The sequence below is a fragment of the Chiloscyllium plagiosum genome, unplaced genomic scaffold (genome assembly GCF_037043375.1).
Source record: "Chiloscyllium plagiosum isolate Xiang-an unplaced genomic scaffold, Cpla_swu_hap1 HiC_scaffold_6, whole genome shotgun sequence".
Taxonomy (NCBI): Eukaryota; Metazoa; Chordata; class Chondrichthyes; order Orectolobiformes; family Hemiscylliidae; genus Chiloscyllium; species Chiloscyllium plagiosum.
The window spans coordinates 126,507,259-126,534,816 of NW_028270144.1; the positions used below are offsets into that span (position 1 = coordinate 126,507,259).

The following is a 27,558-nucleotide window of genomic DNA, read 5'->3' on the forward strand; positions in this document are numbered from 1 at the left end:
TACAAGGATGTTGCCGGTGTTGGAGGATTTGAGCTATAGGGAGAGGCTGAACAGGCTGGGCTGTTTTCCCTGGAGCGTCGAAGACCTAGGGGTGACATTATAGAGATTTGTAAAATCATGAAGGGCATGGATAGGGTAAATAGACAAGGTCTTTTCCCTGGGTTGGGGCATAGGTTTAGGGTGAGAGGAGAAAGATATAAAAGAAGCCTAAGGGGCAACTTTGTCATGCAGAGAGTGGTGTGTGTATGGAATGAGCTGCTAGAGGTAGTGGTGGAGGCTCGGACAATTGCAACAATTAAAAGGCATCTGGATGGGTATATGAATAGGAAGGGTTTGGAGGGATATGGGCCGGGTGCTGGCAGGTGGGACTAGATTAGGTTGGGATATCTGTTTGGCATGGACGAGTTGGACCAAAGGGTCTGTTTCTGTGCTCTACATCTCTATGACTCTAAATACAGATGGCGTAGAGTGGTAGTGACCACACCTTATAGTAATGATCCAGGAGAATGCGAACAACTCCCTCCACACTCTCTGCTTCCACTGGCTTCTTGGCAAACTGCAGCAGGTACTGGAGAGCTTCGGTGGGATTTGTGGATTTGCACAAGTCGATGTGGAGGGCAGCCGATTTACTGGGTTTCGTCAGTCGGAGTTTCTTAGCCGGAATCTCTTCATGGGATTGTTGCTACATTTGGAGAGAGAAATAAAAATGAAGAAAATCAATTCAATAAACTCTATAATCATTTTAACATAAGGAACCGAACCAGTTCAGCTTGTCCAGTTTTGTTGGGCCACAGTAATGGTACAACACATTAATTCCATCAGGCATATATCAGCCCTCTGAATAGCTATCCAAATAGTTCAACTCCCTGCTCACTCCCAACAGTCCTGCAATTAATTTATCCAATTTCCCTTTGAAAATTGCTCTCCAAGTTATTCACAATCCCCACTGGGAAGTATATCACCATTCCCTCACTGATACTGGACCATCTCTAACAGCAACACTGACCTTCCATCGAGGCATAAAAGAAAAAGCAAAAAAAAGTTAGTACCAAATCTGTTTCCACTGTCCACAGAGACAGTGCAGCCTGGATTACAGAATTCAAGGTGTAAAATTATTTCCAAATTTCAGCTCATGTACTTTTGCCCATTATCTTAGACACGAATGAAAAAACGACTTTTGCTAATTTCAGAACCAAACTGAAATGCATTTAGCAATTTATCTAATTGCTCGCTTGACCATTTCAGAGGCTGTTAAGAGTCAACCACATTGTTGTGGGTCTGAAATCTCGTAGCCTATATCAAGCAAGGATGGCAGATTTCTTTCCCTAAAGGACATCAGTAAACCAGTTGAGTTGTTACAACAACAACTGACAGCAGTTTCATCATAACGGAGGTCAAAATCACACCTGTTATTGTTATGAGATTTGAAGCCATGCTCCCAGAGCATTAACCTAGATCGCTGGATGAAACAAATGAAACTGCAGGCTCTGAGTGGTCAGCAGCTCCTGGCAGACAGGACTTCTTGAGTCCTGGGGCCTAATTTTAGAGGAAGACCTGCCAGCATTGCAGTACATCTGGTGGACCTTTCTTAAATGACTGCCCTCTTACTGGCTTTCCAGTCAGCAGATAAAACCTATATTGCCAATGCTGAAAATGTGTTGCTGGAAAAGCAACAGTTCCCTGTTCCTTGGATGCTGCCTGACCTGCTGCGCTTTTCCAGCAACACATTTTCAGCTCTGATCTCCAGCATCTGCAGACCTCACTTTCTCCCCTATATTGCCAATGGGCAATTGCACCCACCAAGACTGCAACCTCCTTCAGCCCAACAATCGTCTGAGATCTCAGCTCTGCTCCTACAGCCTGGGTAAAAGACTGACATTGTGGATCAGTCAGCAGTTGTAAAAATAAGAAACAGAGACACTGGTTTAGCTGTGACTGAAAAAGGTTATAGGTTATGGAGGAGTAAGTTTTTTCAAAAAGGGGAACAGCAGCTTCCTATCCTTCCATTCATGCCCCCCTCCCATGATTATATACACCGCTTATACACAATCACACCATCAACAGCACATTAACAGTATATGCTGCTGATACTAAAGTATCAAGTTGCTTTAATATCACTGAGAAAAAGAAATATGCTGTCAACCCTTTTCATCTTACACTCATCAGGTCGTTGTGGTTCTGTTCGCAGAGCTGGGAATGTGTATTGCAGACGTTTCGTCCCCTGTCTAGGTGACATCCTCAGTGTTTGGGAGCCTCCTGTGAAGCGCTTCTGTGATCTTTCCTCCGGCATTTATAGTGGTTTGAATCTGCCACTTCCGGTTGTCAGTTCCAGCTGTCCGTTGCAGTGGTCGGTATATTGGGTCCAGGTCGATGTGCTTATTGATTGAATCTGTGGATGAGTGCCATGCCTCGAGGAATTCCCTGGCTGTTCTCTGTTTGGCTTGTCCTATAATAGTAGTGTTGTCCCAGTCGAATTCATGTTGCTTGTCATCTGTATGTGTGGCTACTAAGGATAGCTGGTCGTGTCGTTTTGTGGCTAGTTGGTGTTCATGGATGCAGATCGTTAGCTGTCTTCCTGTTTGTCCTATATAGTGTTTTGTACAGTCCTTGCATGAGATTTTGTACACTACATTGGTTTTGCATGACCAGCTATCCTTGGTAGACACACACACACACACATGACAAGCAACATGAATGCGACTGGGACAACACTACTATTATAGGACAAGCCAAACAGAGAACAGCCAGGGAATTCCTAGAGGCATGGCACTCATCCACAGATTCAATCAATAAGCACATCGACCTGGACCCAATATACCGGCCACTGCAACGGACAGCTGGAACTGACAACCGGAAGCGGCAGATTCAAACCACTACAAATGCCGGAGGAAAGATCACAGAAGCGCTTCACAGGAGGCTCCCAAACACTGAGGATGTCACCTAGACAGGGGACGAAACGTCTGCAACACAAATTCCAAGCTCGGTGAACAGAACCACAACAATGACCACCCGAGCTACAAATCTTCTCCCAAACTTTGAACTCATCAGGTCAAAGCACCATATCTCAATGGGAAAAACCATTTTGCATTGGAATGAGAAGAAGGTGCATATTGATTGGCAAGTTAATTCTTCCTAATAGCGGAGCTGCTTGAAAAGCGTACGAGGGAACAGTTAAATGCCAAGTTTCTGTTCAAATACTCTTGGTTAGGATGGCTCTTGAGCTCACAATCTCCTGATTGAGGCAAGTGCCTTACCAACTGGGAGAACTTCCTTGCTCTATCACAAATAATTGCATGGGATACTTTTCATCAATCTGCAAATGGCAGATTCAGCCTCGGTTTAAAGTGTGTTGTTTGAACTGTGGAATTTCTGACAATGCAGTATCCCACTGGTATTGCAGCAAATCAGCTGGATGATAAGGACAACGCTCAGTGGACCTTCAATCTACAGTCTTATAGCACAGAAGGATTTAGACAGAGATAAACAATACCATTTCAAGTAACAGTAAAATCAAGCCACATTTTATGGAATTCGCTACTGAAGAGAATTTATGGCATGCGTTCTTGGGGAGTATTCATGGGTCTTGCTGGTCACGGAAAACTATGACTTCATCTGGGGCACTACATTCAGTAGGGAGTACAGATCATCAGCATGGATCTAATGGCCAGCACAGATTCTGCAGAATGACACTACGAATGAAAATGGGAGTAGATGTTTTTCTTTCATTCAGTCTTCGTATGTGCATGTCGCTGGCTTGGCCAGCATTTATTGTCCATCCTAAATTCTATGTGGGACGGCTGCTTTTTTGAAGTGCTGCTGTACTTGGCATATAGATACTCCCACAGTATACTTCCAAGATTTTAATACAGTCATGGTAAAGGCAAGGTATACATTTACAAGTGTGTGGCTTAGAGGAAAATTTGCAGTAGTGGTTTTCCCATGCAGTGCAGCTTGTTGATACACTTTATCTACTGCTGCTGTGTCTTGGTGGCGGAGTGTGCGAAAAGTGAAGATGGTGATTGGCGTGCCAATAAAACGGGTGGCTTTTTTCTGGATGGTATTGAATTTCTTGGTGTTTTTGGATCTGCACTTATCCAGATAAGTGGAGAGTATTCTATCATACGCCTGACTCGTGAAATGTAGATAACGGACAAGTTTCAGTTTCTGGTTAATAGTAGCTCCCAGATGTTGATTGTGGGATATTGAGTGATGGAACGCCAATGAATGCCAAGGGACAATGGTCAGATTCTCTCTTGTTGGAGATGATCATTGCCTGGCATCTGTATGACATGAACTGTAATTGCCATCCACCAGTCCAAGACCAGATGCCTATGCAGATTTTGCTGCAGATGAATATGGACAGTTTTAGTATGGGAGGAGTGGCAAATGGTGCTGAACATTGTCGTACAAACTTAAAATTAAAGTTCAGGCATTCAGGGGTGGACTCAAAGTACTTCTTTGTACAAAAGCTAGAGAAAATCAAGACCTTTCACCCTCAAAATTCTGTTGAGACTGAGACTTATGAGATATGACTCCGAATAAATAGAAAATTTCAAAATAAAAAAAATTTAGTTAACACTACAGATGCAAGAACTTGAAATAAAAACAGAAAATGCTGTGAACAATCAGCAGCTCCAGAAGCATTTGGAGTAAAAACAAGTTACTTTTTGGGTCATCGTGAACTCAAGAAAACTCCCAATTCTTTCCATTCACGGATTTCTGCAGGGCGTGGGTATATTAAAGTGTACGTAACAAAGATGAGTAGATGGATTTAGTGCACAGATCACCAAGGTCTAACTGAATGGTAAACAGGTTTAATAGGCTGAACGGTCTCTTCTTCCTACCAGCTCTGGAAAAGTTGGGGTTTATATGCAGATACATTTGTCTTTGGTAGTTGATTGTTAAGGTGTTCTCAATTGTTTACAAATCAGTAACCACAAACCATGTGCAAAAATATGGAAATTCACATTGATGCAAACTTTTGAAATATTGCACAATTTTTTTTTAAATCGACAATTTTAATAAGTTATACTGTAACAATTGATGGAGGCATAGGGAACAAGAGCAATAGGGTGATGTTGACCTTGTACAAGACACTATTTAGACTTCAGCTGGAGTATTGGGTGCATTGTGGGCACAACATTATAGGGAAGGTACTAATGCATTGGAGAGAGTGCAAAAGCAATTTACATGAATGGTTCTAGGAAGTAGAAAATTCAGTGATGAGGACAGGTAGAAGTAGTGGGAACTGTTATTAGATTAGATTACATTACAGTCTTCAGCCCAACAAGTCCACACCGACCCGCTGAAGCGCAACCCACCCATACCCCTACATTTGCCCCTTACCTAACACTATGGGCAATTTAGCATGGCCAATTCACCTGACCTGCACATCTTTGGACTGTGGGAGGAAACCGGGGCACCCGGAGGAAACCCACGCAGACACGGGGAGAATGTGCAAACTCCACACAGTCAGTCGCCTGAGGCGGGAACTGAACCCGGCTCTACAGGCGCTGTGAGGCAGCAGTGCTAACCACTGTGCCACCGTGCCGCCCACTATGTTTGGAGAGGGGGCAGCTGGGAGGGAAACTGATAAAGGTTTTCAAAATCATGAGTGGGGCAGGAAAGAGTTGATAAGAGTCGCAAAAGGAACAAGAACGTGACAGCACAGATTTGAAGTGATCTGCAAAAGAAGGAAAGATGAAAGGAGAAGAACTTTGTCACCCAGAGAGTAGCTAGAGTCCGGAAATACACTGCCTGGAAATGCGGTGGAGGCAGGTTCAAGATGGGCATGGGATAGTTACTGAATGGAAATAGTTCACAGGGATGTGGGGAAAAGGCAGGTGATTAGATCTGGGTAAAAGAGCCAGTGCAGGTACAATGGGCTGAATGGCCTCCTTAACGGTTTTGTGATAGTGATTTTAGTGCAAATGATGCTTTAAAAAAAACATAAAATCGATGCAAATGTTTTAAAACATCACATCAATACTGTGGAAGATCTGCACGCTTAAATTATATCCCAACCGCGGATTAACTTTTTGAGCAAATATCTATTTTCCACGGTGAAACATTTTCAAAACTCTCAAAACAGTAACTTTAAACCTCTTGCAAAAAAAAATCATTTTTAAGAAAAGTTGTCAAATCCATCTAAAGCTTCAAGATATCGTACCAAGCTGAAAGTTGTACGGTTATGAGAGGTTGCTGCTGAACAAATATCCACGTCCCACATTAAAACAATTTGTCTAAAAGGGGCCTGAGGTTAGGCCTCAAGCCTGAGCAAGAGGCCGTTTTCCTGAGGGCCGCTGCGGGAGGGAGATGGAGCCGAGCGGGGGACTGAGGGAATGGGGGGGGGGGGCAGGGCACAGTAAAGGAAAGCCGCCAGACCTGAACCACTTTGGTGAACTCCTCGTACACCCGCTTCTTGAGGTGCGCCGCCATGGCCGCGGGAGACAGAGCAACGAGAAACCCCCAAAACCGCTCAACAACTCCCGGGAAACCGCTTCTCGGCCCTCAGCGGCTTCCGTAGGCAGCCTGGTGCCTGCTGTCTGGCCCCGCCTTCCCCCGCCTGGCCCCTCCCTTCCCCTCCGGACCCGCCCCTCGTCTGGCCCCTGGCCCATCACCTCACCTATGGCCCCACCCCCTGTCGGTCGTTGGCCCCGCCTCCCCCTCCGAACCCGCCTCCTCCGGCGGCCTCTGGCCCCGCCTTCCCTCCGGACCCGCCCCTCGTCTGGCCCATCACCTAACCTATGGCCCCGCCCCTTGCCGGTCGTTGGCCCCGCCCATTCTCCTCCCACTCCCCCTTCCTCACATTCCCCCTCCCCATCCCTCTTGTCCGCTCACCTCCCTCCCTGTCCCCCAATTTCACACCATTCTCCCTGTTCCCCCATGTCCTTCCATTCTATTTCCTTCTTCCCCCCCATTTCTCCCTATCTCCCCATCGCCTCTTTCCTGCGGTCCCCAGAACCTTCTCCCCTTCCCCACCTCCTCACCCCCACTTTCCCTCCCTGCCCTGCATCCCTTCCCCATTCCCCTCTACTGACCCACCCATTCTTATGCCCTCCCCGTCTCCCATCCTTTCCTCCCCATCCCTTCCAATCCTTCTTCTCCCATCATCTCCTATCCCTTTCCTCTCCAACCATGTCTAATTGCCTCTCCACCAATCCCCTATTCTCCCCCTCCTCCCCCACCCCTAATTTTCACTCCTTCCCATTCCTCCCACTCTCTCGCGGCAGATGATGGAATTTGAATTCAATAGACATCTCGAATTAAGTCTAACAAAGACCAGGCAACCATTGTTGATTTTCGCAAGAACCAATCTGGTTCACTGGTGTCCTTTAGAGAAGGAAACTGCTATCCTTAGTTGATCTGGCCTACATGTAACTCCAGACCCACAATGTGGTTGACTCTTAACACTCACAGGTTGATAAGAATTGTGCAATAAATGGTGGCGAAGCGAACAACTCTCTCATCCCGTGGTGAAAAAGTTTGAAGTTTCTATTCCTGGCGCCATTTTTGTAAACTTCTGTACTGTCTCCAAAGCTCACATCTTTCGTAATGAACACAGTCCTTCAGTTGAGGCGTAACAACCCATTGCCTTCCATGCAAGATCTCCATTGTTTTCACAGGAGATCAGGTGATACAAATGCAAAGAAATGTTAGGTGTATTAGTTGGAGGGAAATGGGTCTGCATGGGTTACTCTTTGGAGGGTCGGTGTGGACGTGATGGGCCGAAGGGCCTGTTTCCACACTAGGTAATCTAATCTAAAAACATCTTTATTTCAGAGAACTGGAAGAAGGACAAAAGGCTGGCTGTTCCTCTGTAACCGTTCAGTGGCCTGACCTGAAGTGAGGTCTTGCTAAAGTAAAGGACCACCGTTGGAATTCTGTGAGGTTTTGGGCCCTTATCTAGGGAAAGATATGCTGTCACTGGGAAGATTCAGAGAAGGTTCACTGGGATGATACCAGGTACAGAGGGCCTGTTTATGAGGAGCGGGTGAGTAGTTCTCATTAGTTTCGAAGAACGAGAGGGAATCTATTTGAAACACAAAAGATTCTAAGGGAATTATTAGGGTCAATGAGGAGAAGATATTTTTATTTGTGGGGTAAGCTCAGACCAGACAGCATAATGTCAGACTATAGACTTATAGACTCCAACATTTTCCCCACCACAGATGTTACTGCAGAGGGCTGTCATGGCTGGTTTGTTAAATGTGTTCAAGCCACCCGACGATTGGAGGAAGAACACTTTATCATCCGCCTTGGGACCCTCCAACCACACGGAATCAACGTCGATTTCACCAGTTTCCTCAACTCCTCCTCCCCCCCCCCACCTTATCCCAGAACCAATCTTCCAACTCGGCTCCGCCCTTTTGAACTTCTCCCACCTGTCCATCTTCCTGCCCACCTATCCACTCCACCCTCCACTCTGACCTATCACCATCACCCCCCACCTTCATCTACCTATCGCATTCCTAGCTACCTTCCCCCCAGCCCACCCCCCCATCCCCCTCAGCCCCCTCGACTTCCTTCAAAGGGAAGGTAATCCAAAGGGTACATCCCACCAGCTGCTGTGGATGTTAATAAAATCTGGCACTAAGGCATAGTCTAGTGAAGACCATGGAACCAGGATTAATTATTGTAGAAATTCCTCTGGTTCACTAATGTTCTTAAAGAAATCTGCTGTTTTAAATTGATCTGGTCTATATATGATTCCAGACCAAGTATAGACTGCAGATTTCCTTAAGGACATTAGTGGGCTAGAAGAATTCTTACCACAGTTTCTAGTGTGTCATTCAATGTACATATTGTGAAACGCCAGATCACTCACGTTATTGAGCAATAATCAATTAATATAGACCTATGTGTGCATTGCCCAGATTTGTAACGTCATGTTAATGCATCTCACACAATGCTGTCAAACTGGTTGTGTGTCTGCATGTTACACATACCAGTCAGAGACAGTGAATGTAATGCTTTGAAGAAATGACGAATGGAGTGACAGCTCCAGATTCTGTTTGTCGTTAGACTGCACGGTACTGCATGGTATTTCCGAAGTGTTTCAGAGGCTTTGTTTCTATAGTCATACTGTGGAATCTGGCATTGAATTTCAACATCAAACCTCTGCTACTCACTGCACTAACTTGCATCAGGTCCTACTCATCTATCAGGTTGATGGACTATGTTGTCCAGCATATCGCATTCTGAGCTATCTTCCCCCCAGCCTCACTCCCCCATCTCAGCCCCCTTGACCTCTCCCACCCTCCCCACATTTCCTGATGAAGATCTTATGCCCGAAACGTCCACTCTCCTGCTCCTCGGATGCTGTCTGACCGGTTGTCCTTTTCCAGTGCTACACTTCTTGACTCATATTCAAGGTTCAGACTTCTAATCAGTAAGGAAATCAATGGTTAAGGGGAAAAAAGAGAGGAAACTGGAGTTGGATCAGCGAAACATGATTAAAACATCAAAATATTTTCAACTCTTTGTTCAAATTCCTCAATGGCCTCATGCCTAAGCTTTAACAACTCTCTGAGATCTCGATGTTCCACCAATTCCATCCTCCTGAGCATCCCAGTTTTAATCAGTGCACTCTTGACAGATATTTCCGCTTTAAGCTCTGGAACTCCCTCCCTAAAGCTTCTACCTCTCTATCCTCCTTTAAGACAATGTTTCAAATGTATTCCTTTAACCTACTTGTTGTCTGCCTGTCCATAACCGCTTCATATGCCTCAGTGTCAAATTCTGTCCGATAACCTTCCTGTAAAGTGTACTGGATAGTTCATAGTGTGATATAATAGGTGCTTTGTGAATGCAATTGTTGTTGTTGTTCAAAGCAACATAGTGAATAGTGGTGAAAGAGCTCTTGGGCAAAACTTTGCCAAAGGCTTGCTGTTTTGAATTGCATCCTTTCCTAAGTTGCGGGCATCACTGACCAAGCCAGCATTTGTTACCCTTCCCTAATTGCCCCTGAACTGAGCGACTTGCTGAGCCATTTCAGAGGGCAATTAAAACATGTGGCTGTGGGTTTGGAGTCACCTGTAGGCCAGGCTATGCCATGTTGTCAGATTTCCTTCCCTAAAATGCATTAGTGAACTGGATGGCTTTCTTTTTGACAATCAGTAACAACTTCATTTAAGGCATAAGATATAGGAGCAGGAGTAGAGTTTTCAGCCCATCAAGTCTGCTCATCATTCAGTATGATCGTGGACTGATTTTGAGTTTAATTCCACTTTCCTACCCACTTCCCCAATCCCTCGATACCCTGAAAATCCAAAACTCTGTCTGTCCAAGCCTTAAGTGTAATCAATAATAGAACATCCACAAACAGCTCGTAAAGAATTCCACAGATTCACAGCCCACTGAGTGTACCAATCTTTCCTCATCTCAGTCCAAATTGATCGGGCCCTTATCCTAAGACTTCACCCCACCCTGGTCACCGGAGTGATTGGAATCAGGTGGATCTTATTGACTTTGAGATCCTTGACTGGGTCAGAAGTCATGCCAGATTGATCGAGTCGGAGCCAGGACCCCGTCAGTTGGTGTCCAGCGTCGGGGAGATGTGGGATCCATGCAGCATGACCGCCTCCAGCTCGGATGGGGCGGACACGGGAGTGACGACACCAGTGGCAGCAGAAAAGGAGCACGTTGCCCGGACGATGTCAGATGGCGGGGGCTGGAGGGGCAGAGAGGGTCTCAGTTACAGAGAGGGAAAGACGAACCTTTGAAGCTGTTTCCGTTTTAGTAATATCAATTTAATCTTAATTCATTCAGTATTGTACAATTTATAAAATTTATTAGGTCGAGGCGATGGCATAGTGGTAGCGAGTTTGGAGAAGTGGCATAGTGATATTATCACTGGGCTATTAATCCAGAGATGGAAATGTGTTGCTGGAAAAGCGCAGCATCCAAGGAACAGGAGAATCGACGTTTCAGACATAAGCCCTTCTTCCAATTAATCCAGAGACCCAGGTAATATTCTGGGGACCCTGGTTTGAATGGCAGATGGAAGAATTTAAATTCAGTAAAAATCTGGAGTTAAGAGTCTAATAATGACCATGAATTGATTGTCAGGAAAACCCATCTGATTCACTAATGTCATATAGGGAAGGAACTGCCATTCTTATGTGGTCTGGCCTTCATGTGACTCCAGGCCCACAGCAATGCAGTTGACTCTCAATTGCCGTTTGGGCAATAAATGCTGACCTAGGCAGTGATGCCTTCATCCTGTGAATAAAGAAAAAGAAATTGATTCTGTAATCCAAGAGTTGGATGATCAGCTAAGATTGTGATGAACAGCAGAGCAGGCTAAAAGGGCCGAATGGCCTCCTCGTGCTCCTATCTTCTATGTTTCTAAGATGGTGCTGGAACGTGGTGACATTATCTATATTTCACTGTACCTGGTACAAGTGACAATATTAAATAAATCTAAATCTAAATCATGTTTTGGTTGATAATGGTCCTGTGAAGCATCTTGAGAGATTTTACTCATGGTTTCTCAGAGCAGGATGGTGCCTGGGGCTGAGCTGACCAACAAACCTTTTCCTACCATCTTTGTGACATGTCCCATTGTAGGGTTGCTGCTGTTCTCGATCAGGTTTGATTTTCGTAATCCTGGCTTCCCTAATTCCCAGTGACACCCAGAGAATAAACAGAGGAGGGTGAGTTAGGAAAAGGAGAAAGTGAGGTCTGCAGATGCTGGAGATCAGAGATGGAAATGTGTTGCTGGAAAAGCGCAGCAGGTCAGGCAGCATCTAGGGAACAGGAGAATCGACGTTTCGGGCATTAGCCTTTAGAAGGGCTAATGCCCGAAACGTCGATTCTCCTGTTCCCTAGATGCTGCCTGACCTGCTGCGCTTTTCCAGCAACACATTTCCATCTCTGAGTTAGGAAAAGGCATTGCTACATAACAGGACCGCACAAACATTTGTATCTGTCTTGAAGGCAAAAACAAAAAGATTTTTGACACCACAACTCTGCAGTTCGAAATCGTAGAAGGTTCCAGTGCCACAGGTGGCCATTATTTCCTTATGGATCAGCACAGAAACCTTCAGCTTGTCCCAATCTCCAGCTCTTGCTCTACATTCCAAAGATTATGGCACTTCAGCTCCATCTCCAAATACTTTTAAAATGTTGTCACAGTATTGTTCAAGTGCAGGAGAGGGCCACTCAGCCCATGGTGCCTGTACTGGTTCTCTTACATAGTGCCAATCTCCTGCCTTTTCCCCATATCCTTCCACACCATCGAAAGTCCCCCTCTTGAATGCCTCAATTGAAGCTGCCTCCACCACATTTCCAGCAGTGCCATCCTGACCCTGACTACTCCCTGACTGAAAACGTTTGCTCCAACCCTGCCTGCTTTGTTAGCACATCACTATAAAGCTATGCTGTCATGTTATTTTGAACACGTTAAGAATTGGCCACATTGCTGTGGGTCTGGAGTCACATGTGGACCAGACCAGGTAAGGATGGCAGTTTCCTTCCCTAAAGCACATTAATGAAACAGATGGGTTTTCCCCCCAACAACTGACTTTGGTTACACCTTCAACATTAGACTCTTAACTGATTGAATTTAATTTGTTTTTATTGAACCCAAATTCACTATCTGCCATGGTGGGATTGAACACCAAGTCCCCAGAACATTACCTGGGTCTGTGGTCTAGTGATAATACCACTAGGCCACCATCTTCCCAAAAGAAGATCAGTCCACGATCATACTTTAATCTAGATTCTGATATAAAACAAATATTAGTATTTATTTTTAGAATAATAGATTTGTGAAGTGAAAACATTTACACTAAATTTATAATTTGAACTTTGGTCAGACAACACCTGGTGTACTGTGTACAATTGCAATTCTACGAAAAAACAATTACTAGGTTGACACTAGGAATGCAAGTCATATCTATAAAACCATAATTGGGCTAAATTTCTTTTCCCTTGGAAACAGAAAATCAAGGGCTGAGCTTATAGAGGACGTTAAAATGATGCAAGCTTTCAATAGAGTGCAGGCAGACAGAATGTTCCCTTCTGTGAGGGAAAAGCTAGAAATTGAAAATATATGAAATGGTAATGGTCACGAAATAATCCAATTTGCTAGGAGTGTCTTTGCCAAGCAAGTAGAGACAATGTAGAACTTGCTACCACATGGACTAGTTGAAATGAATCGTGTAGATAAACCCATGAGGGAAAAGGGGAAACAGGATTCTGCTGTTAGACTTCAATGAGGAAAGCTGAGAAGGGAAGGGCTCAAGTGGAGAATAAATGCTATCATGGATTGGTTGGGCTGAATAGCCTGCTTTGGGCAGTGCGGGGTGGAGTAAGACTGGGGAATACGGCAGCGTGGATGGAACTGGGGAAGTGACAATATCCCAGATTCTTTGTGAATGCAAATAGACCCAAAGATTTCAAAAACAAATAAACCATTTGAGGGGAGGAGTGTTAATATATGTTGTGTCTATTTAGGTAAACCTTTGCAATTTAAATAAGCACACAAGTGGATTTAGTACAACAGGTTGTATGTTGTCCTTAGAACACTGTAAGTAATCTAATCTAAGTAATCTAATCTAATCTAATCTAAAACACATGTTCCCATATTTTCTATTCCTATTGTGCATCAATTTCGATGCCTCGCGAGTTTATCTCCATCACTGGTTTCAGCTTCATGATAAAACAAAAGGCCAAGGGGTGTCTTATACTTTGGAGTTTTGTTTTGCCCAATTTCCTCAAGAAAGTGCAAAATAAAATAAATACAAAGGTGGTATGCTGTACAGTGGTCCCTCGAAAGGAGGACGATACTTTTTTTAAAAATGTGTTTGTAGGACAAGGGCATCACTGGCCAGGCCTGCATTTATTACCCATCCATAATTGCCCAGAGGGCAGTTAAGAATCAATCATACTGCTGTGAGTCTGGAGTCACATGTAGGCTAGATCAGGTAAGGATGGCAGATATCCTTCGCTAAAGGACATTAGCGAACCAGATGAGTTTTTGCTGATTATTAATAATGTTTTCATCTTCATCATTAGACTCATAACTGCAGAATTTTATTGACTTCAGATTCTGGTTGGATTTGAATCTGGGTCCTCTGGATTAACAATCTGGCAATTATACGACTAGACTATCACCGCCCCTTGCTTATGGTGAAGACCTATACATGGAATTTCTTTTTAAAATGGGGAGGCTGTTTTGTTGCAGCTCTGATTCACATCATTCTCTCTAACTAGGAAACTATCCTATTTTAATAGCTGCTGCAGATATATCAGAAGGATTTACATGGGGTGGGTCAGTGGTTAACACTGCTGCCTCACTGTGCCAGGGACCCGGATTCAATTCCACCCTTGGGCGACTGTCTGTGTGGAGTTTGCATGTTCTCCCTATGTCTGCGTGGGTTTCCTCCGGGTGCTCCGGTTGGATGGATTGGCCATGCAAACTTGCACGCGATGTCCAGGGATGTGCAGATTGGTTGGATTAGCCATGGGAAATGCAGGGTTAGAGGGATAGGGTGGATCTGAATGGGATGCTGTTCAGAGGGTTAGAATGGGCTGAATAGCCAGCTTCCACACTATAGGGATTCTATGATGATAATCAGGCCACGTTTGCACGTGGTGATTATGAAGCACCATTCACCACCATCGAGCCCTGAGGTGATGCTTGACCGCAGAGCCTAAACTACCCATCACACCACAAGACCACCCATAGTCTGTACTGATGCAATTAAAATAAAAATAGAGAACTGCAGATGCTGGAAATCTGAAGTAAAAACAGTAGTCAGTTCTAGTTATCCACAGCTGCAGGAATGATAACAAATTCCATTCTTGCCAAAATTTGCATTGTCAAAGAAACATATAATACTCCACAGGGGTGGTCAATAGAATACTTATCATTCTTTAATAGATTTAGCAACAGACATATTTAGCAGATTACCCAATCTGATTCCTCAAACCTAGACCAACCACGCAGAGTACACCACACCCAACTGCAATTGGAGAATGCATCATTGCTCCGAGTTTCACTGTGACATAATTAAATGTCTTTCTGATCAGAGGCAGGGCTTGACTGCAGGGGCACAGCTGACCCACAGGTAGAACATGCCTGGTCCTGCAGCGAGGCAGCTCAGCCCATTTCGAGGCCGACATCTTGCCACTACAGAACGTGGCAAGCTGAGGGCTGATGTCAGTCCAGGAGCAGCTGTGAAGGTAAACGGGCCAATCGTGACTCTCCTCTTACAAACCATCCAATTCCCATTTCTGTCGACTTCCATGTTGATTGGCCATTCGTCCATTTGTGTCAATTCAAGCCATTGCCCACTTGTTTAGATATTTTTACGTGCGATATGGGCCTCAATGGCAAGGTCAATTTTTGTTGCCCATCCCTAAGTGCCCTCTTACTGGGCTATTTCAGAGGGGCAGTTAAGAGTCAATCCCATAGCTGTGAGTCTGGAGTCACATATAGACCAGACCAGGTAAGGACAGAAGAATACCTTCCGTAAAAAGGGATTAGTGAACCAGAAGGGGTTTTACAACAATTGATGATAGGAGTGGAGACCATGAAACTAAGACCAACATTTCATTCCAGTTTTATTCACTGTATTTAAGTTCATTTGAATAAGATTTGAACCTACATCTACAAAACATTAGCCTGTAACCCTGGATTACTAGTTTAATAACATCATCACCATCTCCCATTCATTCATGAGCCATAACTCATTAGCAATGCACTTAGTGCATTTCCCCATGTTGTGATGATGTTGCTCCTTTAACAAGGTTATGTTGTCCTTGGGTTTTTTTTTAGGAGGTTGTAAAGACGCAGGTTCTGAAATGCCTGGAGTTGATCTACCTGTTTTGAAAATAAAACACTTATTCAACAAAAGGGGAGTGGTCAGATCTCCCAGCTGAGCTTTTCTCTGGTTTGGTTTGGGTTTTAGTAGTCTGGCTATTCAGAGAAAGCAGTCAGTCAGTTTTGAGGCTGCTGGTCAAAGATACAGCTACATGAAACAAGGTGTTCCTCGCTGAATCTCCCTGCCAACTTAATGGTGCTGTTCCAAATACTTGCAACAATCCCCATATTTGGAACAGCACCATTAAGTTGGCATAATCTGTTGGGTTTTTGGAGAGGTTACATTATTCCGTATTCTGTTCTCTTCTGTTTGTGTTTCATTCGGTAATCTTGCAAATAAATTTGGTTTTGTTTAAAACTAAGTGGTTGGGCCAGCTGCACCACTCCTGGAATATCTACTGTACACCTACTTAAAACAATCAGCAAAGTTAGGGTCTGGGCTAATGTCTTGCAATGTTTTGAGGCAGTCTGGCTTGGTCCATAACAGATTGGGAGCTCTTTGCGGGATTTGTTCCATAGTTCCTATTTGGGATTAGGGTTGCTGGACTGGAAGGCAGCGAGTGGTGGATGTTAATGCCTTTTGTTCTCGGTGTTGAATTCAGTTGGTTTAAACAGTGCTTGGGTTGTGCCCCGTTCTTTCAGTCACCAAGAGTTTTCTGGGGAGGGGAAGAAGTGACTTTGGGGGCCCTGGAAAAGGTGAATAAAACCAAGCTACTGGAATTAGCAGACAATCTAGAGTTGGAGCTGCCTCTTTCTGTGAGGAAAGGAGAGATAATTATAGCAATAGCTCAGCATTTAAGTTTACTGGTAACACCATCAGAATCTTTGGAGATGACTAAAATTTAATTGAAAATGAAGCAGCTTGAGTTAGAGGCAAAAGACAAGGAAAGGGCAACAGGAATGAAATGGTTTGAATTACAATTAAAGGCAGAGAAAAGAGAGAAGCAAGAGAAAAGGAGAGAGAGCAAATTTAGGGTCCAGGCTACTTTCTTGAAATATTTTGAGGAGGTATGGCCTAGTCCATAACGATGTCGCCTTGCTAAACTTAAAATAATTTTTGAATGAAGGCAAAATACCATGGATGCTAGAAATCTAAATCAGCAACGTTCCTGCGCACCTTCTCTTGTGTGCATTAGTTGCTAACTCCAATGAACTCCCCCTCCCGTTTTCCTAACTGGGTGAATTTCACTCTCCGTCTCTGCCACGGCAGAGGCAGTTGGAAGATGATTGAAAGTCTAATAAAATATTGCTTTTAAAAATGTGCAAAGTGCTTTAAATTCCATGGAGGATCAACATGAGTGATAATTGTACATATAGGAATCCAGGGTGTCAACGGATAATGACCGAGAGGCACACCTGCTACTGTGCGCCGTAATGTCTGAGAACAAATTAAATAAACAATGAAAGATTCTCTAGTCATATGGGTTTGAGTACTGCTGTGATGAAGCAGATATCTGTGGATAGATATGTCTGGGTCGAAGGTGTTTAAACACCTTGTATGTCAGATTAAATAAATCAGATTGGAGATCGTTCCTAGAGCTCCCTTAAGGGCCGTATAGTCCCTCATTTCCCTGAGTTGTCCTTGTGTGTTGGAAATTAAAAAGAAAGAACACAGGGTCCATTTAATAGTACAACAGCATTACAGCTGAAGAAAGTAACAGTGCAGATAGACATGCTGGTACAGGATGTAGTTAGTTTGGAGCCACACTGTATTTTCAGTGGCAGGTCTGTCAGTACCAATGAGCCCAAATTTACAGTCAGTGGATGGGATGTTTGGTGAGTTGTCATGATCTGGAACATGACGTGTGTAAAGATGGTGGATCCAGATTGAACAGTAGTTTTCAAAAGGGAATTGGGTAAACATTCAAAAAGGAGAAATTTTTAGGACTATGGGGAAGTGTTGGAGATTTGTCGGACAGCTCTTCCGAAGAGCTGACACAGACATTACAGACAGAATGGCCTTGTGTGCTTTATCATTCTGTGATTCTCGTTTAGCTTCAAAATGCAACATCCTCGCTTCACACATACAATTGCACAATATTCTGATTGTCCTATGCCTCCTAGGTAGGCGATGTGGTCATACATTGAGTATTACCACCACGTAAAGGTGAATTTGTAGAGGAATTCGCAAGGTCGAACAAGGAACCCTTTCCCTATCTCATGAGGCCTGTAGGAGGCACTGTAGCCTTTGCTTTCGATGTCCAATTTGATGCAGTAGAGTAGGTCAGAGATGGATGGAGATGCTTTCCAGGGTCCGAATCTCACCACCGACTCCTTGTCTGTGTCCAGGCCATTCACTGCCTCGTGGCATTTGGCTGCATCCTCCTCGTTTCTGACCACGCACACTGTTACAGTGGACTGGCGAGAAGCCACAGCCTCCGCCCTGGCCACCCGCACCATCACCTCAATGTTCTCCTGGTAATTGGGCACCCTGGCCAGGAACTGCCTCCGGCCCACCATCTCGCCGAAGATCTTGGGTGAGTCCTCCAGCAGCTTGACCAAGGGCTCGATGCCATAGAACAAGGCTTCCTGGTAGACCACCTGGGCCAGACTGGGCACGGGGTCTTGGCCCCGGAGGAAGTCAAGCACGTGCTTGAAGTGAGTCCCATCCCGGTCGATGAAGTACCTCCCTTCCGAGTCCACCTTGGGTCTGGACGGGCCGCTGAACATCTCGGCCAGCTTGGACCGTGGATACTTGAGCAGAGTTCCAAGAGCAGTGGAGTAAATGTGACCCCCAACGTTCAGGTTGATCACTGACGAAGCCTAGAGAAACAATACAAGAAGAATGAACCTGGAGAAGTTACAATCCTGTCTTTCTGCACCCCCCACACTCTTCATTCATCCTGGCTCATGGATCCCAAGGTCCCCACCTCACCAAATAGCCATTCCTCAGGAGTGACTCTAATCCCCAGCAGTACCCACTTCTGCCTATTCCTCAGGAGTGACTGTGAACTCAAAGCATTGGGAATCAACAAATCCGGACCGAATGCAAATTCAATTAATGAATCTGGAATATTACAGCTTTCCAAATTACAGATGACAAAGTAGGCAACCATTGTACTAATCAAATTAATTAGAATTTTAAAAATAAAATTTCATTCATTCAGGATGTGAATCACTGGCAGGGCCAACATTTATTGCCCTTAGTAATTGCAATTAAGAGTCAACCATGTTACTGTGGGTTTGAAGTCACATGTAGGCCAAATACACTAAGGACGACAGATTTCCTTCCCTAAAAGACATTAAATGGGTTTTTACGTGAAGTTAGCTTTATAAAATTGAATTTGATTTCCTCTCCTGTGTGGGATTTGAACTTGCATCCCCAGGATATTACCCTGGGATTCTGGATTCCTACTTCAGTGACATTATCACTACCCTAGTCCTTTTATTGATGGTCTGTTAAGACTGCGATACTCTCATTGTGTTAGCAGTGGGGAACTTCCTGTAAATGCTTGTTGGCTGAGTCATCCTGAGGTAAAGGCACAGCCCAAACATTCCATTTCCATTTGGAGATGACAATTGTTAGTTGTTCAAACATTGCAATGCTCACATTGGTCAGCTCAGCAATGTTTGAGCAATATGAAATATTGTTACAGCAACATAGGAACAGGCATTGGCCATTCAGTCCCTCGAGACTGTTTCATGCCACTAAATGATAACTGAATCACCTAAATCCATCTCCTCACCTCGGTTCCAAAATCTAACAATTTTTAATCAATCTAGCCCCAACTTATTTATTTTTGGAGGTGAACATTCCAGGTTTTTGCTACCAGGCTAGCAAGTCAAAAGTTGTGAATTCAAATGAGAAGAGGTGAAATTGAGTTCAATGAATAGGGTAGTTTGAAGATTGGTGTGAAAAACAGTTCCTTAAGGGTGCAGCTAGAGTGCCTTTGCTAAGTCTGATCCTGGATATTAACTAATTCCCTTAGTGGCCAGCGGCTCAGTGGATCACCCATGGACTAAGGAATCAATTTGGTGAGGGACCCAACATGCAAGACTGACCTCCTTGATGAAAGCCACACCAGCCTTCCTGTCACAGACACATCTGTCCATGGTGACTCCGATAAGAATGACCACAGTCCATTAGGCCATGCCTGAACATGCAGACTGAGGGACGCGGACAAGGACAATTCCACTGTACTAGGAATTAGATAGTAGAGCCACGACCTGTGAGATGGTGGCAGAATGGTAATGTTGCTGGACTACAATCCAATGCCATGGAGTTCAAATCCACCACAGCAGCTGCTGTAGTTTAAGTTCAGTGCATGCATTTTGAATCACAAGCTATTGGGCAGCAGCAGACTGGCTCAATAGTTAGCAATGCTGCCTCACAGGACCTGGGTTCAATTCCACCCTCGGGTGAGTGTCTTTGCGGAGTTTGCCTGTGTTTGTGTGGGTGCTCTGCTTTCCTTCCACAGTCCAAAGGTGTGCTGGTTAGATGGATTGGCCTTGGGAAATACAGGGGTAGGAGGGTCAGGTCTGTGGGGTATGCTCTTTGGTGAATTGCTGTGAATAGGCCGAAATGCCTGCCCCCACATTGTAGGGACCCTAGTGATGGTGAGTGTGGAATTATCAGTCTTTGTAAAAACCCACCTGGTTCACTAGTGCCCTTTAAGGAAGGAAATCTGCCATCCTTACCTCGTCTGGCCTAAATGCATGTACTAACTTGCTGAAATTGTCAAGAATGTTACTTAGTTCAAGGGAAGTAGGGATGGACTGGAATCAGCCAGTAATACTCACCCCCATTGAAAAGAGTACAATGCCCTTCAATCACTAGTAATGTCGTTACATTCAATGGGAGTAGGCCCTTCAATAAAGGTGTTTTGATACAACAAAGGAGTAACAGTTTCTGCTGAAATAAAGGCCAAAAATCAGGAGACAAATTTAATGTTTGGGTAAAAAAAGATCTAGAAACCTTTTGTTACACAGGAGTTGATGAGATCTGGAATGCATTGTTAGAAATGGGATGGATGTTTCCACAGTAAGGGGTAAAAGAACCTAAAGAATTGCAGCTGCTGGAAATCAGAAACAAAAACAGAAATAATTAGGAGAACACAGCAGGCCTGGTAGCATCTGTGGAGAGTGAAAGCAGAGTTAACTTTTCAGGTCTAGTTCTGAAGATAGGTCACTGGACATGAAATGTTTACTCTGCTTTCTCTCCACAGATGCTGTCAGACCTGCTGAGTTCTCCTAATTATTTCTGTTTTTATTTGCTCTTTTATCCATTAAAGGAATTGGATATATATTTAGAACATAAGAATTCATTTTTGGAGTAGGCCATTCAGCCCATTGAGTTTGCTCCGCCATACAGTCATGGTGAATAAGTTTCTCAACTCCATTCTCCTGCCGTCAGTGCATAACCCTTGATTCCCTTGACAATCAAGAACTTATCTATCTTAAATATACTCAGTGACCTGGCCTCCACAGCCTTCTGTGGCAGTGAATTCAATAGATTCACCACTCTCTGGATGAAGACGTTTCTCCTTATCTCTGTTCTAAAAGATCTTTCGTTTACTCTAAGGCTGTGCCCTCAGGTCCTAGTCTGTCCTACCAATGGAACAACTTCCCAACATCTACTCTGTCCACGCCTTTCAGTATTCTGATAGCTTCAATTAGACCCACTCCCCTCATCCTTCTAAACTCCATTGAGTATAAATCCAGAGTCCTCAAACTTTCCTCATATGTTAAGCTTTTCATTCCTGGGATCAGTCTTGTGAACCTCCTCTGATCATGCTCCAGGGTCAGTACACCCTTCTGGAGATATGGGGCCCAAAATTGCACACAATATTCCAAATGCGGTCTGACCAGAGCCTTATAGTGCTTCAGAAACACATCCCTGCTTTTATATTCAAGTACTCTCAAAATAAATGTCATCATTGCATTTGCCTTCCTAACTACTGACTCAACCTGCAAGTTGACCTGGAGCGAATCCTGGACTAGAACTCCCAAGTCTTTGCACTGTGATAGCCTACAATGTCAAGACAGCATTTAGCTAAGTGGTCTGGGCAGAACGTGGGACCGATATAGAACTACACAATCCCTACAGAATGAAAGCAGGCTATTTGGCCCATCGAGTCCACACCGACCCTCTGAAGAGCATTCCACCCAGACCCACCCCCTACACTATCCCTGTAACCCTGCATTTCCCATAGTTAACCCACCCAGCCTGCATATCCCTGGTAGTATGGGGCAATTTAGCATGACCAATCTGCAAGTCTTTGGACTGTGCGAGGAAACCAGACCGTCCAAATGGAACCCACACAAACATGGGGAGAATGTGCAAGCTTCACACAGACAGTCACCCAAAGATGGAATCAAACTAGGATCCCTGGCGCTGTGAGGTAGCAGTGCTAACCACTGAGCCACTGTGCCATGGAGCAAAAGGAAAATACCCAACAGGGTCTGCACTCAGGTCTGGCACAAAGGGAGAGAATTTGGCTCCTTGGATGTCAACCATCCCTCAAATTGCCTGAAGAAAGACTCCTTATCCTAACATGGAAATTGATGTTGACCAACGTTCCTGGGTTGGAGGTTTCACCGGATGGTCTCCAACCTCCCTTCATTCCTCCCCCTACTCTCCACGCCTTTGGCTGTGGTTTAGGGCGGAACAATGAGAATGAATATACCAAGAAACTAATCAGAAAGTGAATGGATTATCTTGACCTGATTAGATAGAGTTGCAGAGTTTTTACAGCATGGAAGGAGGCCCTTCAGCCCATTGTGTCCATGCTGGTCATTAATCATTCATCTATTTCAATCCCATTTTCCAGCCCTTAGCCTATGTCTTGTATGCTATAGTGTTTTAAAGTGCTGATCTAAACACTTCTTAAATATCTTGAGGGTTCTCACCTCTCCTGGCCTTTTAAGCAGGGATTTCCAGGAAACCACCAGCCCCTAGGTGAAATTATTTGCCCTCAAAAACCCTCTAAACCTCCTGCTCCTTGCTTTAAAACTGTGCTCTCCCCACCCCAGTTATTGACCTCCTCCTACAAAAGGGAAATGTTTCATCCCATCTATTTCCCCAGATATATTCCATCCAGATCCATTCAACCTTCTCAGCTCTAAGGAAGACAACCCCAGTATACCCAGCCTCTCTCCACTGCTGAAATGCTCCATCCTGGGCAGCATACTGGTGGATCTCCTCTGCACCCCCTCCAGTGCAATCACATCCCTTCTATAGAGCTGCACGCTGTACTCCAGCTGTGGCCTCACCAAAGTCCTATAGAGCTCCAACATAACCTCCCTGCTCTTAAATTCTATGCCTTGATTGATAAAGACAAGCTTCCCATCAGGGGAGAGTCAGATGCAAGGGGAGAGACATGGCTTTCAGAAGCCACCAGACTGAGGCCATTGGAAGACACCTCTCTTGACCTGATAAATAGGTCACCACAATTTCCAAGTCAGGAAGCTAGGCATCTTGTCTGTCTGCAGAGATCAGCATATTAAAGCCCTCAGATGTCAATTAATGCGTGAAGGGCTTTAGCTTGAGAAAGGTGCCCATTGAACCTCTTACTCAGAACGTTTTGTGAGTTGGCAAGAAGGGGGATTGACATTCTTGCTACGGTCAACTTGCCCAATTTCATCCCTTCCTCATCAGAGTGGGAAACATTGGGGTGGTAATGGCCTATTGATATTATCACAGGTCTGGGCAAAAGTGAGGACTGCAGATGCTGGAAATCAGAGTTTAGATCAGAGTGGTGCTGGAAGAGCACAGCAGGTCAGGCAGCATCCGAGGAGCAGGAAAATTGACGTTTCGGGCAAATGTCCTTCATCAGGAATGGAGGCAAGGAGCCTCCGGGATGGAGAGATAAACGGGAGGGTGGGGCTGGGGAGAAGGTAGCAAAGAGTACAATAGCTGAATGGGGGTGGGGATGGAGGTGATATGTCAGGGAGGAGGATGGAACGGATAGGTGGGAAGGGAGATTTGCAGGTGGGTCAGGTTATGAGGACAGTGCTGAGCTAGAAGGTTGGAACTGGGGTAAGGTGGGGAGAGGGGAAATGAGTAAACTGGTTAAGTCCACATTGATGTGCTAGGGTTGAAGTGTTAGGGTTGAAGTGTTCCAAGGCAGAAGATGAGGCAATCTTCCTCCAGGTGTCGGGTGGTGAGGGAGCGGCAGTGGTGGAGGCCCAGGACCTGCATGTCCTCAGCAGAGTGGGAGGGGGAGTTAAAATATTGGGCCGCGGGGCGGTGTGGTTGATTGATGCGGGTGTCCCAGAGATGTTCCCCTAAAGCGCTCTGCGAGGAGGCGTCCAGTCTCCCCAATGTAGAGGAGACTGCATCAGGAGCAACGGATACAATAAATGATATTGGTGGATGAGCAGGTGAAACTTTGATGGATGTGGAAGGCTCCTTTGGGGCCTTGGATGGAGGTGAGGGAGGAGGTGTGGGTGTAGGTTTTGCAATTCCTGTGGTGGCAGGGGAGAGTGCCAGGATGGGAGGGTGGGTTGTAGGAGGGGCATGGATCTGACCAGGTAGTCACGGAGGGAACAGTCTTTGAGGAAAGCAGAAAGGGGTAGGGAGGGAAATATACCCCTGGTGGTGGGGTCCGTTTAAAGGTGGCGGAAATGTCGGCAGATGATGTGGTTAATGCGAAGGTTGGTAGGGTGCAAAGTGAGGACCGGGGGGGGGGGGGTGTTCTGTCCTTGTTACGGTTGGAGGGGTGGGGTTTGAGGGCGGAGGTGTGGGATGTGGATGAGATGTGTTGAAGGGCATCTTTAACCATGTGGAAAGGGAAATTGCAGTCTCTAAAGAAGGAGGCCATCTGGTGTGTTCTGTGGTGGATCTGGTCCTCCTGGGAGCAGATATGGCGGAGGTGGAGGAATTTGGAATACGGGACGGCATTTTTGCAGGAGGTAGGATGGGAAGAGGTGTAATCCAGGTAGCTGTGGGAGTCGGTGGGATTGTAAAAAATGTCAGTGTCAAGTCGGTTGTCATTAATGGAGAGGTCCAGGAAGGGGAGGGAGGTCTCAGAGATGGTTCAGGTGAATTTAAGGTCGGGGTGGAATGTGTTGGTGAAGTTGATGAATTGCTCAACCTCCTCACGGGAGCACGAGGTGGTGCCGATCACAAACCAGCCATCCAGCCAACTGAAAAGGTATGCATGGAGAAAGCAGGAACAGGGGACTGAATTGGGATCAACACGATCATGTGAAATGGCAAAGCAGGCTCGAAGGGCCGAATGGCCTATTTCTGTTCCCACTTTCAATGTTCGACCACCTTTTCAAGAAGAGAGTTTCTAGGAATCACTATCCTCAGAAAACAAATTCTCCGCATCTTTGTCATAAATAGATAATGTCTGATTTTTAAACAATGAGCTCTTAAAACTAAATTCCCCCATAAAGGGAAACATCCCTGCCACATGCACCCTGTTAAAACCCCTCAAGATCATGTATGACTCAATCAAGTCACATCTTAATCTTCTCAACTCTAACAGACACAACTCTAAACAGTCTCTAAACAGTCTTAGCCTTTCCCTCCAAGACAACCCATCATTCCAGATGTTAGTCTGGGAAACCTTCTCTGATCTGTTTCCGATGCATGTACATCCTTCTTAAGTAAGGAGAGCAGATAAATGCCAGCATGCAGCTGTGGGGTCAAATGGCCTGTTTCTGTGTTGTAATTTTGTGTAACTCTAGAGCAACCCTCAGAGTCCCCTGGACAGATAAAATATAATGGTTCGAATATTGCTAATGAAGAAGTTGATTCCAGTTGCTGGACAGTCAGTGTTTTCCCAGTTGGTGACTATTCACATTATTTGGTCATCAGCTGGCTATTATTGATTACAAAGAAACTGGATTTTCAAAGCCGAGAAAATAGATATCAATTGTTCCTTATCTATCCACCTGTTAAAGCCTCTCCCATCCAGAACATTTAAAAATTCAACAAAATGATTTTTTATTGGAATGTGGACATCCCTAATGTCTTGAACTGAATGGCCCTTTTAGAGGGTGGTTGAGCGTCAAGCACATTGCTGTGGGTCTGGAGTCACATAGCAACAGACCAGCTAAGAATGGAAGAATGCCGTTCCTACAGGACATTAGTGAACCAGACGAGTTTTTTTCCAAAAAAATCACCACCAGACTTGCTTTTAACTCCAGACTCAGTAAATCCAAATAGAAATTGTTGGGGAAAAAACTCAGCCGGTCTGGCAACATCTGTGAAGAGTTAACCTTTCAGGTCCAGTGAAAATCAGGGTCAGTTCTCAAGAAATGTCACTGGATCTGAAGTGTTAACTCTGCCTTCTCTCCACAGATACTGCCAGACCTGTTGAGTTTCTCCTGCAATTTCTGTTTTTTGTTTCTGATTTCCAGCATCTATGGTTCTTTTTGATTTTGGTTAAACTCAATCTGCCACAGTGGGATTTAAACACTCATCTCTTAACTATTATTCTGGAGCTCTGGATTGCTAGTCTGGTGACGTTATCTCAACACCACCACCATCACCACATAAGAACATAAATAGGTGCAGGAGTAGGCCATCTGGCCCCCTCAAGCCTTCTCTGCCATTCAATATGTTTCATGGCCGATTTTTTTGTGGATTCAGCTCCACTTACCAACCTGCTCACCATGACCCTTAATTCCTCGACTGTTCACAAATCTTTGCCTTAAAAACATTCAGCGAGATAGTCTCAACTGTTTCACTGAGCAAGGAATTCCACAGATTTACGACCCTTCGGGTGAAAAATTCTTCTTCAACTCAGTCCGAAATCTGCTCCCCTTTATTTTGAGGCTATGCCCCTTGTGCTAGTTTCACCTGCCAGTGGATACAGCCTCCCTGCTTCTATCTTACCTATTAACTTCATAATTTTATATGTTTCTATAAGACCTCACCTCATGCTTCTAGATTCTAATAAGGATAGTCCCAGTCTTCCCAATCTCGTGTCATAATCTCGTGAGGAATTGGTTTAGGAGTGTCGAACTTTGAAATCAGCCCTCCCGGATCCACTATATACCAGTGACCCACACTGAGACAGAGATCCCTCTACCTCCACTGCACTCCAGAATGGAAAAGGGAGGAGCTTTTTAACAAAACAGTGACAGTCATCTGTACCCATCCCCCACACTGTGCAAAAACACAGCTGCTACCAGAGAGACAGCAAGATAGTAAGGGTGACAGTAAGAGTAAAGGAGAGAGAGCAAGACGGAATAACACAAAACGAGGAAAAGGAAAGAAAAGCAGAGTGGGTAAAAAGAGGTGAAGTGATCAGAGAGAAAGAGGGAGAGAGAAAGGGAGAAACAGAGAGTAGAGGAGGGAAAGCGGAGCAATTGAAAACAGGGGACAGAGAAAAAGAGGGAGAAAAGAAGGGATAGGAGAGAAAGAGAGGGGGACATAGGGAGAGGAAAGAGAGAAGAGGAGATAAGGAGAGAGAGAGAGAGAAGGAAGTAACAATCTAGAAACTATCCATTACAGAATTAGTAACTTTTCAACCAGAGACAGAGGTTGAAACTTACATTTTGGGGGCTGCCCATGTTGGGTTTCACAGAGGTTCCTCTGGAGCCTGTGGAACTCATTCTGTCTGTCTGTCCGTCTGTGTGTGTGTGTTCCAGCTGCTCAGCAATACAGGACTAGAGGCACCTGCTGAAGGAATTCACACGTAAACAGTCAGGTGGAATAGGGCGGGCCAGCATTGTCATTCAGCACAGTCAAAGACACGAATACAATCCTGCCAGAGAGGAAGCAAGGCAAGAATTTAAAGTCACAGTCCACACACTGTGCTGTTTATTCA

General features: G+C 44.9%; 2 protein-coding genes across 2 annotated transcripts in view; both read right to left on the minus strand.

Annotated features, from left to right (window-relative positions):
• Nucleotides 1-6,522, minus strand: part of ints4 (integrator complex subunit 4) — a 59,763-nt gene extending 53,241 nt beyond the window's left edge. Inside the window, exons 1-2 of the mRNA XM_043692496.2 lie at nt 6,385-6,522; nt 485-682 (exon numbers count right to left, since the gene is read on the minus strand). Coding sequence (XP_043548431.1) covers nt 485-682; nt 6,385-6,438 — 252 coding nt within the window. The 5' untranslated portion in view covers nt 6,439-6,522. The remainder of the gene's footprint in view (nt 1-484; nt 683-6,384) is intronic.
• Nucleotides 6,523-14,861: 8,339 nt separating this feature from the next.
• On the minus strand, nt 14,862-27,390 carry kctd14 (potassium channel tetramerization domain containing 14). The gene is made up of 2 exons (XM_043692812.2): nt 27,284-27,390; nt 14,862-18,595 (listed from the first exon to the last, which is right to left on the minus strand). The coding sequence occupies exons 1-2, from the start codon at nt 27,341-27,343 to the stop codon at nt 17,924-17,926; spliced, it is 732 nt and encodes a 243-aa protein (XP_043548747.1). The 5' UTR covers nt 27,344-27,390; the 3' UTR covers nt 14,862-17,923.
• Nucleotides 27,391-27,558: the final 168 nt, after the last annotated feature.

Coding starts and splice junctions, on each gene's coding strand:
- kctd14 (XM_043692812.2), bottom strand. CDS start 27,343: ATGAGTTCCACAGGCTCCAGAGGAACCTCTGTGAAACCCAACATGGGC. Junction 18,596..27,283: donor ACATGGGCAGCCCCCAAAAT/GTAAGTTTCAAC, acceptor TTGTTTCTCTAG/GCTTCGTCAGTGATCAACCT.